The following is a 15288-nucleotide window of genomic DNA, read 5'->3' as shown; positions in this document are numbered from 1 at the left end:
AGACATTCTATTACTTGGTTTCATAGAAAGAATTTATTCTTGAGTAGTCTGAATTCTCTGAAACCGACAGTGAAACCCAAAGGGTACAATTAGAGGAGGGGGACAAGTCCTGAATACCTCATGTTTCTCACTTATTCCTTCTGTTAGGCTTCAGACTCAGTGACAAAAATAGGAGTCATGCCTAAAGAAGAAAAGAAAATTCAAGCCTTTAATTTTGAAATTGCATTTCCTGACCCAGTTATGCATGTCTTCCCATTTCTTACTGCACTCAATTTTCGTAATCTCCACTCATTCATTTTAATCTTTTGTACTACCTTCATGTTAATTTTAACCCCTGACAACCTGGCAAGAAGACCCATATAGGAAGCTTGCTTTAACTGTAGTACAAGCACTGTAGTACTTCTTCCTCTAACATACTACAGAATTTATTTAGAAGGTATTTTGGAAGAGTTTATCTCCATAACTTTAGTATTTTAAAATGTCATAGTGAGGAAGATACATGTAATAATTACTGAATTGAGCTGAGAATTTAATTGTTTGGAAAGTAGATTCAGAAAATGAAGGACATTGCTTTAAAGTATTATCAATGCTTAGAAAGTTATAGCTCATGCCAATTATACCAGTTATGAATGAGACGTTAGCATTACAATAAGGAAGTCATTCTTGAGCCATCCGCTTGCATTCTGGGATGGAATAAACTCGCTTGGTAGATATGGGGAGAGTGGTGGATGTTGTATATCCTGACTTCAGTGAGGTTTTCAAAACTGTGTCCCATAACAGCCTTGTAGAGAAACTGATGAATTACAGGCTATGTAGGAGGACAGTGCGGTGGACTGAAAACTGACTCAACTGAGAGGCATAAAGGAATGTGATCAGAGGCAGAAAGTCCAGCTGCAGGCAGTCAATAGTGGTGTTCCCCAGAGTTCGATACTGATCTTATTTATCCTTTATATACAATAACTTTAAAAAGCTGTGTATGTAATAGTCTACACCGTCTATTAAAATATCTGAGACAAAGGAAGATCTATGAAATTGGTGTCCAGAGCAGCTGCCAGGAATCCATGTGTATTTGTTAGTGTTTCAGTACGGATCTGTATGGAGTTGTAGTTCTTTTGGAGGCATAGAGGAAGAATTATGATGCAAGACACATTCCTTTTCTTATTCCTGTATTTTTTCAATTTGTATCTTTTTGGATGATGCATTCTGCTGCTGCCTCTCCATCCCCCAGCACATTCTCTATTTTACATTCCTGTGTAGCTTCTTTAATGTTTTTTAGGGATGGCTTTTGCTCACAGGTCCATGAAAATGGGACAAATTGACTTCATTTTCCTTTGTTTGTTATATGGGGAGTAAAAAGTCTGACTACCAGTCACAGTGATTGATTGGTTCCAGTCCAGGACTTCAAGGACATAGCTGGACTCCTCTCATAACAGCTGCCTAAAACTTGCACAGTGTTCACAGTGTTCTTTATATATAGCATTATTCATGTATTGAATCAAGCCAGAAATCAAATACATTGATTTTTAATGTTGTTAGCTGAATTACTTAGTCAAATTTGCAAGCAGCACTAGGTATGTGTTAGGTGACTGTCATGCACAATTAGCTCATTTATGTAAATCTTTTCAGAAATATTGATTGTTTTCATGGTTGGCTTCTTATAATTACAAATCACTAATAAGGTAGAAGAGAAAAATAGGTTAGAGATTTGAAGAGAAGATAAACCCAGATTCACTATTTTCAGTTTGAAAACTTGATTATCACTAGACTATTTAAAAATACAGGAAACGCTCAGTTTTTAGGAACATACTTTTGAATTACCCTATCCAAGACAGACAGTATGTCAAGTTAGAAGATAAATAAGAATAACTGCACGCCTTTGCAGACTTTCTTCTGGCAAGGACTTTTGAATTCCTTTAAAATTCTAACTTTGAAAAGTTATTCAGCTCTAGAAGTGGTTACTGTTTCAGCATCTTGCACTTCATCCCTCCCCTGCCTCATAATATTTAAAATATACAGGGATAATTTCCCCTGGAAAAGTTCGTAGCATTTTTGAGATAGTGCAATTAATTCCAGCTTTCATCACTAATATTAATAAGTGTATTGAAGTAAAAGGTACTGGAAAAGCTGTTACAAATTTGGTAAGCAGGTTGTGCTTAAAACATACTTAAATTCACAATAAAGTTTGTTAAATGCCTACTCTAGGTTAAACAATAGACTAGTTTCTGAAATGTTCTTTCTACTGGTTCTTACTACCATGTACACAAAGCAGGCAATAAGACAGTTAGTTACCTTCAATCGCTGTTACTTTATAAAGGCTGTTGTGCAGAAACTATCTTTCATTCTGTGTTAAACTTTCCTGTTCAATGGAGCTGAACATCAAACTACCTGTTACCTGTAACTTGAATTTTTTTGCAAGATGGTGACCAGGATCCGTTTCAGAACTTTCTACAGACATGTTACTTCTGTCAAAAACAGTTATGTCTTTGGCAGCAAATGTGTACTACTTACACTCCAAGCAGAGCTTTCTGAAAACCTTTAGCACAAGCATAGGTCTGCTCTCCTGAAGTAGCAGACATATTTTATTCAGTTCTCTGCGTATATCTCAGATCTGCTGTGCACCTCCAAACTCAGTTTACTTCTGTGCTGAAGATGACACTTCTTTGCAGTTTCCACATTCTGCAATGTGGGCCATATTGTCCTTTGTAAATATGTGAGGCAACCAAATTCAATTAAGTTCAGAGAGAAAGTGCTTAGAAGAAAATCTCACAGACAGAATGCTTTCAAGAAGCATCTTAATTTACAATAAGAATAATGACTCTCTCTAAGGCAGGCTATGGAATCCAAACAGAAGCCCTGACAGCATTTGTAGCTCTGCTTTTAATATAGCCTTCTTAATAAATTTGAATTCAACTGCCTTATTCGTGGCTGTGTAACACAACCGGGCTTTGGTGAGGGAGCACACATGGGGTTGTTTTAGAGCCATGTGCAGTGGAGAAAGGAGGCAGCAGCTTAGGTGTGGCAGGAGCAGGGGTACCTTCAGATCTGCAGTCGAAGGTAGGGCTGTGGATAGGAAGAATATCCAGACTCAGCAGGGTCACAAGTGTTTCCTAGCCTTGTGACTGTCCAGGGTGGGCTTGAGGAGAGTCTATCGTGGTGTCTGGCAGGGAAACAGAAGTTGGGTGCTAACGGGATAGCACACTTCAGTCTCACTGCTGTCTTCTAAGTAAGTCTGTGTACCTTTGTAGAAATAATTGAGAAGGACCTACCCTAAGGCTGTATTATTCTTGAATTCAAAGGAAAAATAAATCTTTTAAGAAAGGAGGAAAGCCATTCTTCAGGAACCATGCTCATAACTGTAATAAAGCAAGTATTTAACTTACCTACTTGTATGTGAAGGAAACAGTGTAAGTTCCTGCTGCACAAGACATAGCTAATGGCTTTTCCTAAAATACCTGAAGTACCGTGATAGCAGAATAGGCACTTGAAAATGTACTTACGATCCACAAATGAAGTGAACAGCATTCGGAACCTGCTTAGTCTACTGCCTTCGTCTGCCCACATTCGTACCACGCCAGTCCCAGTCTGCAGCATGACATCATTTGCTACAGTGCTGCAAAACTTTGCCTTCAGGTTTTCAATAGAACTACTTCCATCATAGACAGCAACAAAATTTCTTTTGCATTCATTGGAATGCTCCATTTGATAGTCCAGAAATCGTAAATAAATCTGTTATAAAACAGAAATGAATATATCCAGGAAAAGTAATACAGAGAAGACAGTTTTTGATTTTTAGACTTGAATAAGATGTTTTGTCCCCATACACATTTGTGTAATTCCTGATTCACAATGCTTTTAAACTTGCATTTCCTCTCATTAAAGGTCAATGTGGGATATTACCTGGAATTTGTAATAAGTGTCTCCATTTCATTCCCCCTCCCCAAACAATCTTTACTTAATAATTTACTCTGATGTATTTCTGCTCCCCCTGGGGAAAAAATAAATAAAAATCAACACACGAGCTGAATAAAGGTGTAAGCAGCTCTGCTAAGCGTACAGCCTGTTACCCTAGAACAGATGCAAGGAACACATAAATGTCCTGAAAGGATACTTAATGGTCTTTTGACTGCTCTCTTGCCTTTTTAATTCATAAAAATCAGGCTAAAATATAAGGGAAGGAATCTAGTGAGAAAAGCTCTGAAGTGAAAGAAGGAAATTAAAATTTGTTGCTTCAGAATGGAAGCTAATTACTTATACATAGCTGTGTTATGAAAGACATAAACCATGAAAACCATGGGTAATTTGAATAAAAATGGAAGCAGGAGATAAGTAAACTGGCTATCTAGAAAGAGTTAATAAAATTAAGCCAATCTTAACTCCTCCAAAAATAGAAATCTAACCAAAGAAAAAGTAACATATGTGGTAGAGCATATGCAGCAAAGAAATTGGAAGACCAAGATGGTACTTGAAGAGTAAGCAAATAATTTATCTTGCTAGGGCAGGAATCTTGAGAAAGCTTGCAATTAAGTTAGCGTTGCATAGAAAGATCATTGGGCTTTTTAATCCCTTGTACGTCTATATTGGAACTCTCAAAATTCTAGTGAAAGTTGATGAGATATATAATTAAGCCACCTGTAAATTAAAGCCATCTTTAAAATTCCCAAGATGTCCATAATTTTGACAGAGAAGAAATCTATCCATGTGGAGGCTGAGGGAGAGGAGGTTCTAAACCATGAGGTCCTCAGTGCGTTCCTTGGATAAGCCTGGGTCTTGACTGTGCATTTACAATGGCCTGTCTGGCTGATACCACGAATACTAAAGACCTTTTCAACAGCACAATTTTTCATGCATCTGCCTACTGACAGGAATCTCAAACTCTTGTTTAGATTGTGACGGTGTGGATGAATACCATACTACTGCTATATTACCTGCTTTTCTGCCCTTTTACCATCTCCTGCTTTTAACCTTAACTAGCGTGAAAACTGAATTTTAAAGAATTCACTAAAACAAAAGCATATGTGAGAAAAAACAACAACACCAACACATGCCCCCCACCTACAGTTAACAGGCTCTATTTAAAACACAGTAAGAGAGAACATAAAAAATTGGTTACACTTGTACAACCTGGCTTCTCCTTTCTTTCTGCTGTTTTCCAAAAGCAGGCTGCCAGCATTTTCTCCCCTTGCACATTCTGTGATAAGGTGCAGCCTGTGTCATACTATCTCATGCTTCATCTCACTATTCTACTTTTGCTCACTATGCTACTCACTATGCTACTTTTTTTGTACCTAAGTACGTTCCCTGAACACACGTGATTCCATGCATGTTCAGCATTGTGATTTGCAAGGTGATTTTCTGTAAATAGTCTTTTTTTCTTTTTTTTTCCCCACTGTCTGAGATTTACAAGTGGAAGTTCTCAGCTACACTGAGAACCTGTCTTCTATTGATGTTTTATCTCACAAACATGGGGGGGTTTGAGCTGCATGTGCTGGTATTTTCATTTAATGATTGGCTTTATGTATGTGCTGTGAAATTACAATGGAAACTAAAAATAAATTAGCACATTTTTAGTAGAGCTATCTGCATATGAAAACAAAGGAATAATTCCATTGAAAGGGTTCAGCTCTGCAAAAGCTCCTTCTAGTTAGTGTGCCAGGCAAGTAAATATAAAAGGTCTTTGCTCTTAGATTATACTGATAATTCTAGTAATTTTCTGAAATCTGGAGTGATTTATTAAATTTATATTGTGCAGATTTTGTAAGCCTATTCATTGCTGTAATTGTTAGTTTAAAAATATATTTTTAATGCAAAATCAAATTGAGGAAATTAAAAATGTCTATGCTTAGTTTTTTCAAGAGATGGAACCATATCAGATCTAATGGGTCTTATCATCATAATTCTGCCAGAATTGAAGCTCGGGAAACCACTCTTAGAATACGAAGAGTTATTTTTCGGTAATGTTTTACCTCAATAATTTAGGATGATGGTCTAATCTCAGGACTGACCCAGCTACAACTCTGCCTTCTGGCAACATTCAATAATTTATTAAAATACTTAAGCATAAGACCTGGTGCACTCAAGTGGAAATGTAGAGAGAAAATGGTTTTATTATTGTTTCTGGAAGAACTGCTACTATTACTGAGACTAGTACAGGGCTCTTGGGAGTTGACTCACTTCCTCAAAGGCTCAGATATATCAGTGGAGTTTTAGTTTCTTGTCTTGTCCTCTTATTTCTGTCTGTTAGGTTGCTGTTTCAGTACTGATTTGGAAGTTGATGAATAGGGCTACTTAGTTAACTCTTAGTGGTGGATAAGAATGACTGTCATCTTGGCAAGTCCTGCTATTAAAAATACATATTTTTTAACTTTTATGTACATGTGGTACAGGCAAGTAGTAATATGTGCTTTAATACACACACAGAAGCAAATAACAGATGTGTATGTTATACAGAGAAAAATTACATATTCTTCAGTGCAATTTGTAAGTAATTAGCAAGTGTATGGTTCTGAAATGTTACGTAGCTTCTCTATTTTTGAAAACAGGCTAAGGTTATTGTATTTTGGAATCCTTCTCTCTGCACAACAATAAAGCTGAAGTTGTTTTTAATGATTATAAAATAGTGTGTTTTTTCATAAGTAGTCTTCATAAGTAGTATTCATAAGTAATGCTGCAGACACAATCACAAATATCAAGTACCTATATATCTATTGCTGATTTTTGACTCAAGCAGCTACCGTGCCCCTTTTGGGACTCAGAAAAGTCCAACCAGATTTTACTGTGGCACTTTCAGAGGGTATGATCCTATAGCAAAGTTAGAAGAGAAAAAAGTGATAGCTCCTCAGGCATTTCCAGGTAAAACCTTTCATTTTAGCTCAGACTGCTGATGAGATAGATGGGGTTTTAGTGAAGGTGCTGGACTGTGAATTAGACTGGGGAGGAGCCACGTACACATTCTGCTGACTTTGAACAGAACCAAATCCTCCAGCAGAACTATTGGCAGCAAAATTTTAAATCATAGCAGCGAGATTTACTGTAGTTTATCAAAGCTGTTAGCCAGCATTTTTACCTGCAGTTTTCCAATAAAACCACAGGCCAGATCAAATGTCCTTGGAAAATATTGCTTGAACAGTTTTCAGTTTTATTTTTTATTTAGAGTTTGAAATAATAGGAGGATAACACCATGGATTTGCTGTATATGTTGCATTTCAGAAACAATATTATGTCTGAATTTCCTAAGCTACTGATACATAATTCATTCCAATGAAAGTGTGACATTATGCTAATCACTATTACTTGTTACTAATGACTTGGAAACCCATTACATGCTGAATGATATGAATGAAACCCACCTTAGCATTTGGAGTAGCCTTAATTGTCCATATGCAGTCAACTGCTTGTCCTGGTTTTGTTTTTTCTTCTTGCTCTACTTGACTGGAACGTACTATTCCGTCAGCTCCCGAGAGCTCAAATTGGCAGTCTAGGGAGAACATAAACCTTGCTGTCAAATGCAATATGATATTAATTTAAAATTTCATATATAAAGAAATTGGAACTTAATACTAGACCTGGAATGGGATTTAAAATGCCTCCTAGGTAAGTGAAGTCAGGATCTGTAATAGAAAGAAGTTATGAGTCACAGGGGCTATCAATTCTTAACAATCATTTCAAGGCTTATTATAATCTGAAGACGATGTCCATTTTTATTATTTCACAATAAAAATTGCCAGAAAGTTTGTTGAATCAATTGGATGGTACAGAGACAAACTTTTTTTAGATAATACATCACTTCACGAAGATTGACCTTGTAATTCTATGCTAACAGTTCAGATTTCCAGCCGAACACCAAAAATTATTATTAGGTATTTTGTTCCTATGATACATTCTTAACTTTACCTATGCCAGTTTTCACTGAAATCACTGGAGCTTCACAAGAGTACAGGGATCTTTCTGTGTGCATCATTTTGATTAGATTGTTGTCTGTATGTCTGGAAACAATTTGAACTGGAGTAGATTATAATATATTGATGTTTTGAAATTGCTAATTGCTATTAATAATTAATATATAGAAAAAGACAGCTCAGTACTAAAGATACTTTTTCCTTGGGTACCCATGCTGCTTATATTAGGCCAAGTAGCACAGTTCTAGATACCATTTATTAGGGCAGAATTTAGCGTTGATTGCTCCTCTATTGTTCCTCCTTCTAAATGCACAGTGAATGTACTGTATGTGTCTGTGTAGTAAACTATAGTAACATACTGTATGTAAATTACTAGTGAGTTAAGAATATACTTTTTCATAATGGTTAAATGATGGTACTTGACTTTACTGGGACTAGGGCTTGGCTAAAAATGGGTCTAAAATGGGCTGGGCTGTCCAAGGTTTACATATTAGCGATATGTGTTTCCCCACAAATCGCACAGAAACTCACAAGATGCATGCTGTCTCAGGTGTGGCGTAGAAAGTCACCAAGCAAATCATGTACATCGTAGTGTGTACATGTGCATGAAACGTTAGTCTACACAAAGAAAGCACTTCAGCCTGGAACTAGGCTAGGTTAGTTTTGAAAGTGATGTTAATGAAATGGCTTTGGAAATGGACTTAGCAAGATGCATAAGTACTGTCCCTATGGAAATATTTTAGCAGGTCACTCTCAGTGGACTGGTTACTATGTTAATGTGGAGAGTTTCCAAATCTAAATCCCTAGCAAGGTGTACAGTTCTATAAATGTTAATATATAATTGTGTATAGTATTTTCATGGCTGTAGGGTTAAAGACCAGTTGGGTAAAGATGGCATAAAAAAATTATGCCTGTGTATACATTTATAGTAGTAGTAGAACTAACTTTTGTACATTGTGTTTTGTCCCAAAGGACAATAAAATGCTGATAACTACCCACGTATTGTATCTATGAAGTACAGCAATAAAGCATTGCACAAGGATACCAGTTCAAATTCACTTGTAAAAAGAATGCTTGCCAGTTTTAAGTGGCCCAACAGAGCAGATGTAGTTTCTGCCTGTCTAAAGGCAGTGTCAACACATTAGCCTGTCTTTTATACCGTGTAAACTACACAGTTCTTTGAGCAAAGAACAATGCTGTTGTCTGAATCCATGGTTTGAGGGTGTCTAGTTATATTGATAGTTGATATTTGGACTGTATAGATATTTCCTCTGGCTTTTCAGAAATGGAAATTTAAAATGTTTTGCATCTGGCTGTAAGTAGTATTATAGATTGACCTCAGATATTTTTGTCATCTTGTCTGATATTCCTTAGAAGATAGGCTGTTGAAAATGCCAAACTGCTAGTCTACATAAATGCTTTTTCCATTATACCACTGGTGGAGCTGGTACAAATTAGAGTACCAAAGAGGGAAGTTGCTAAAGCCTTCAGTACAAACAAGATCAATTGACTTCTTCACTAGGAAAGTACAGACCTGTAATTCCCTTTGGTCAATTTCCCAAAGTGATTTTATTCAGGTATCCATCAGGATTAGCACGACAGACACCTCTAACTATTGCGTTGTTACTTTGCCTTCATACGCGCTTATGATGAAATACAGCTCTAGACTGTCAGAATAAACACATCCACAGAGTTCCATGGGAGCAAATGGTCATTAATTTGGTCATTAACTTTAGGCATCTTTACCTGGTATAAATGAGTATTTTGCTTGAAATCCCTTTCCTTCCAGCTCCTCATCAGAAGTAAACTTGATCCACATAAATCTCCCTGTTGATCTAATTAATGCAGGGCTTTTCAGACCACAGTAACGATCAATGAGAGGGGAGAAGCCAAAAGGTCCATCTCGAACCTCCAGATGATCAAAGCGACATTCAAATGAGGGTTCTATGTAATAAGGTTCGTCAAAGGTCAACTCAATTCTTTGTCGTGGAGCAGCTAGACATAAAAAATTGAGCAAAAGATTAAATGTAGATCTATATAAAAAACACATGAAGATATAAAATGGAGAGAGACCTCCAAAACAGCAAGATAAAGGGACTAGACACTTCTCAAAATACATCTAATAGTCTGCCACAAAAACTCAGATATACTCTAATAAAAATTCTAAAACTGATTCTGTGGGAGATACTTTTTCATGGAATGACATGGATTTTTTTTTCTTTGACCTTTATAATTGAAAATTCAGCAAGGACATAAATTTAAAATACCATGTGTAACACATATCAACATATATGCAGAGGTATTCAAGCAAGGTTTAATATTAAAAGATAAATTAGTGTTGTACTGGGACCAAAGTACATTAAAAAAAAAAGGAAAAAGCATTTAGGGATAGAGAAAACAATGGAAAAGAAAAAGATATCAAGAACTACTACTCACTGATATATTTCCTAAACATTAAGCCCAAATTTGGAGATCCTTTGGCAGGAGATGTCTTCTAGTAGAATACTCAGAAAAGTGTAATTGCTTAATATATATTATCAATATATGAATGACTACAGATGTTGGTAAGTCTGAACCAGGATTTGGATCAGATCCCAAATTCCTGATGCAGTGCAGCAAAGGCTACTTGTTGACCGCACTTTCACATCTGTAGTTTGGAATCATGACTTTATATTGTGTGTATAGTCTTAGTGCTTCTTGCTAGTGTCATCTATTGTGCTATATGAACTTTCAGATACTAGTTGGTATCTGGAACAACAGCATTAATGAATCATATGCTGTCTACTTCTGGATGCAAAAAGGATTTATTTATACATCTTTAACACTGTTTAGACATTTACACCTTAATTATACATGAGTTAAAAATATTTCTGGCTGCTGGTTTGCACATATTGGCAGTGGTCTGCAGGAAGGACCATATCTTAGCTAGAAACTGTGGAGGATGTTTTTCTCGCTCAAGTTCCCACAGTGTTCCTGTGTAATGACTGTGAGGACAGAGGCATGGAAACTGCTTCTGTGCCCCATGGAAACTGCCTTGCACAAGGAAGATCCAGCACTGGATCCGGTATGTCTGAACTCTAAAGCTGGACAGGATGTCTGCTCTCCATGCATTCAGTGGCAGGGAAGATACCAAACTTCCAATGTGCATGCATGGAAACAAAAATGAGGGTCTCTATTAATCAGTACAAATAAAAACTCTCTGAAACGTGTTACTTGAAAAACACCAATTAATTGATATGAATCTGATGATGAAGCTAACTAGTGTTTTTAGTCCCAAGTCTTGCAGCCTATCCAAGATATTCCCAATAGAATGTATTTTTTTCTAGTTAATGGTTTTTTTGTCCCCATTGCATAACTTCAGTAGTGCAAAAATGGACAAGTGTCCATTTTTAGTACAGTGCTACTGTGACAGACAGGTGTGGGGTTTTTATTAATAAAGGGCAGCATAAAGATTTGCTGTCCCTGAGATAGATTTAGACTAATATAGTGTGATCTGATAAATGCTAAAGATAGTTCTTCAGCCATCTTTTCCAATTTATTATCAGCAATATTCTACATGATATTAAGATAAGCCACATTTTTTATCTTAATAGTTCTGTGCTTTCATAGATTACAGCAGATCTGATTCTGCTTTCTCTGGCTGTGAGGTTATGCCTTATTCCATATTGATAATTCCTACGTTTGCCTTTTATATTCATGTGCTGTTGTTACCCAAAAGAGTACATTTAACTTCTCACTCAACCAAGTAACTAAAGAATTGATTATATTATCAATATGACTATACAATACTTGACGATATGTTAAAACGACAGTTTTAACAGTTCAACATAATAAATTTAACAGTAAGGTTACAATACAACAAAACAGAAATATAGCTGGTACCTTCTAAGATGTAGATGCACTCTTGATTTGGTGGGTACATGTTAGGGTAGTTTGGTGAAGCAAAGTGTCCTCCATTACTAGTCCGTACCCAGTTATCGCACTGGGTAGGAGGAATGCGATTCAATCCAATATTTTGCCCACCTTGAGGGAAAATAAAGAGATCAAATAAATGTCTCCTGCAAGTATGCAAATTTGATTTTGCAAAGGTAAAACACTGACATAATACACAGCCTATAAAAGAAGAAAGTAACTTGTTTTGGTTGAGAACCCTCTTATCATATATGCCACTTGTTAATATCTAGCTAGGAAAATCTTTTGGTTAATTTAGTGGTGTGGTATATCCCGATGAGATCACAATTTCTGAACATCAGATCTGTACAGTAATCCTCAGGAAGGGAAGAGAGGGAGTAAATTTTTTTTACCCACATGAATTTAGATTTCTTGATGCTTTTTTCTAAATCATATAGTTACAGTGGCTGCCAGTAGAACAGCTTTATTTTATGTCCTGTGTCTTTTCTATTCCTATGCAAATGTAATCCACAATATTTGTTATCATTTACTACTTTTGACCCTGATTCCAGACTATACTAAAGCATATCGCCCTTAAGCTATTTACAATAGCATGTTGGAATAAAAAATGCTTATGATGGGTAAATAAACTAAATACAGCAATGGTAGTTAGTAAAATTAATAGCAGTAGGTAGATTGCACTGGTAGCTAAGATTCTCATTTAAGATCAAAGCTCTCTTCTGGATGCAGGAAAATACAATCTGTGGCTGAGATGTTGCACTTTACTATGATCATGCACCATGCTGGATCATTCACAGAAGCTTTGTTAGATCAGATTTCCTTATCCTTGGAGAAGGGGCTTGGGAGTAGTATGATCCTTCTAACATTCTTATTAAGTACCTTTGACCCTCTTCTTTGAAATCAGCAGAACTGAAGAGAGTAAGACACAGGATATGTGGTTTCTGCTAGATTTTTCCTAAATCTCACAGGGGTGCCCTCATCATGTTATTTATATTTATGCAGTTTTTCCTTGCAGACCTTTGAGAGGGAGTCCATGCTGATACAGGTCATAGCTGCCTACAGTAAATTGCAAATTACATCACCTTCCACTGATATCTTGGCAGCCTTTATTTACGGGGGTGAAAACTTAGTCTCTCCTGCAGAAATTGTTCAAAGAAATTCTGTAGGTGTCAGTTCAAGGAATTCTCTCCTATGTGTGGATGAATCCCACATATGAGAAAATAAGGTTTGTGAAACTATTGCCTTCCCCCCTTAGGAGGTATTGGCTTTAAAAATATTTGTGGGCGGACTGCTTGAAAAGCTTGTTGTCAGATACAGAAAACATGAATTTCCGTGGTGTTTTTTCCCACCTCTAAGGTCTAAAACCATAGAATTTTAACTGGGTAAGTGAACCTTCATGTTCTTTGTGACTGGATGGCTTTGTTCAACTGGAAAAAAAATGCAGTAAATGATGGGGGGGGGGAAGGGGCAGGGATGGACAAGACCGGAATTCATATAATTAATTGAAGACCTACGAGTATCTGAATACTTTGACTTATATTGCTTAATTCAACACTACTAAACTCTTACATTTTTGGAAAGAAAATCATCAAACCAAAATTGTACCTTGTGTCTTCTGTGCAATGGCAATCCCTTCCACTACAAGGATTGTTACTAGCAACACTGGTAAGAGAAATTGAACAGGAAAAGCATCAGTAATTGAACAAAATTATAGACCATTTTATGCAATCCTGATTCATGCAAATCCTAGAATCACTAGCCCAAACAACTCAGAACATAAAAAAATACATAATATATGTGCTTTTTTAAATTTCAGCTTTAGGAAACTAGTGTAGTTTAAGTGCACTGCAGGTTCTTCTTCCATGTTCCTTAAGAAAGCCTATATGAAAATAATCATTTATTGTTTAAAGGGACTTCAAGAATCTTTTATAGAGGATCTACAGATTTGAACACATTTTATAAAATTAAATGTTGTCTATCTTCTACATATTTTTTATATCCTGAAAAGAGATGTTTGGCTGCTATATTGAACAGTATTTATCCTAAACCTCCATATGCATAATGTGTATACAACAGACTTCCCTAGCTTACACAAAATTAATTGGGACCACAGGAGACACTGCATGGTCGTATCCCTACAGAGGTTTCAGGAACTCTACAGAATTGTATCTGCTGGTTGCTGTGACGCTGGTACAACACCATACCAGTGATTTCTGCAAACAGTGCAGATGCAAGTTCTAATGATGGAGAGATTTACTCTGAGTAGTTACAGCAGCTATGATGTTGGGATGTACACTGTTGAAAGCATGCTGGTTTGCTGATGCATTTTGTTACATGCTGGCATCTTCTAGATTTGAACTAACCTGTGATTTGAACTGATATTTGACCTGTTAAAGATTTTCTGTTATATTCTTTCCCCCAACCCTTTTCCTTCCTTCCATGAAAAGAAGCTGTCTCAATGGTCTTGCTTTCAGACTTTGCATTATGATTACACTTCCCTTGCACCCAAGAAGTGTTGGTCTGAACAGCACATACTAAGGATTCCACACTCCCCTATTCATCAACAGCTTTAAAGCAGGTTTAATCTCCAGATTTTCCTAAAATGCTTTGTCTCCTTGAATTGTTAGGGATTACCAGGAAGGGAATAAGGGAATGAAGTTAGAGTATATTATTATGCCCTCTTCAAATCTTTGGTTTGCCTCCATCTTGAATACCTCTAATTTTAAACCTGTGCATTAGAGAACTGGTGAAGCAGGCTAGGACTCGAACAGAAGCTGGCTGAGGGCAGGTAGAATACAAGTTGTAATATCATATGTGTCACTGAGATGGGGAACAGAGAGCAAACACTTAGTTTCTCTTACACTACAAGAACCAGGGGGTATCAGACAAAGCTAGCAGGTGGCATGTTCAGAGTAAACTAAGATTATTTTATTTTAATGCACAAACTTCATAACACATCCTTAGAGTGGAAGATTCTGCTTCAGGAACCCCTTGATTCATAAACTGCTGGAAGGCTGGGATAGTATTTGAGGCAAATATCATTTGTTCTACTTTTACAGTCTGAGACCTCTGCTTTTGCATCTCTGTGCAAGACAAGATAGCAGGCTAGATGGACCTTTGATTTGACCTGGTATGGCCCTTCCCATGTTCTTAATCAATTTGTTAATACTAAGTCAGACGGGCATGGCCTCATCCCTATAAAAAAAAGATTTCAGCAGGAATTCCATTGTCACATTCAAGAAGTTCATTCTATTTCCCGATTTTTCCCTCTCATTGTTCAGGCATTCTAGTTGCTCATGCTGAAATGGCAGTTTCTCTATCTGCGATTTCTCTGTGTTGCTATTAGACTTTCAGCCCTTCTGAGAGCTCCAGAGGGAGCATGCACTGACTATGAACTACTGAGATCTTGACTAAATTCATATAGATGCCACTGTAATGTTGGTACAGATCTATTATCTCACGGAGGGATGGAAGGAATCAA

The 15288-nt window shown here is 36.7% G+C and overlaps 1 protein-coding gene across 4 annotated transcripts in view; it reads right to left on the bottom strand.

Moving 5' to 3' along the window:
- The window catches only part of NETO2 (neuropilin and tolloid like 2), a 29632-nt gene that overhangs the window by 4662 nt on the left and 9682 nt on the right, over positions 1-15288 (bottom strand). For 2 of the 4 annotated variants that reach the window (XM_040571319.1, XM_040571320.1), the window contains exons 2-7: positions 13413-13469; positions 11778-11918; positions 9642-9890; positions 7563-7607; positions 7347-7474; positions 3498-3726 (exon numbers count right to left, since the gene is read on the bottom strand). In XM_040571319.1, coding sequence (XP_040427253.1) covers positions 3498-3726; positions 7347-7474; positions 7563-7607; positions 9642-9890; positions 11778-11918; positions 13413-13469 — 849 coding nt within the window. Of the gene's footprint in view, positions 1-46; positions 182-3497; positions 3727-7346; positions 7475-7562; positions 7608-9641; positions 9891-11777; positions 11919-13412; positions 13470-15288 lie in introns of those variants that run through there. The other 2 variants (XM_040571322.1, XM_040571321.1) reach the window with 2 other exon arrangements.

Source organism: Cygnus olor, chromosome 12, assembly GCF_009769625.2.
Source record: "Cygnus olor isolate bCygOlo1 chromosome 12, bCygOlo1.pri.v2, whole genome shotgun sequence".
Lineage (NCBI taxonomy): Eukaryota > Metazoa > Chordata > Aves > Anseriformes > Anatidae > Cygnus > Cygnus olor.
Note: the sequence above shows the minus strand (reverse complement) of the source record. Positions and strands in the feature narration are given on the sequence as shown.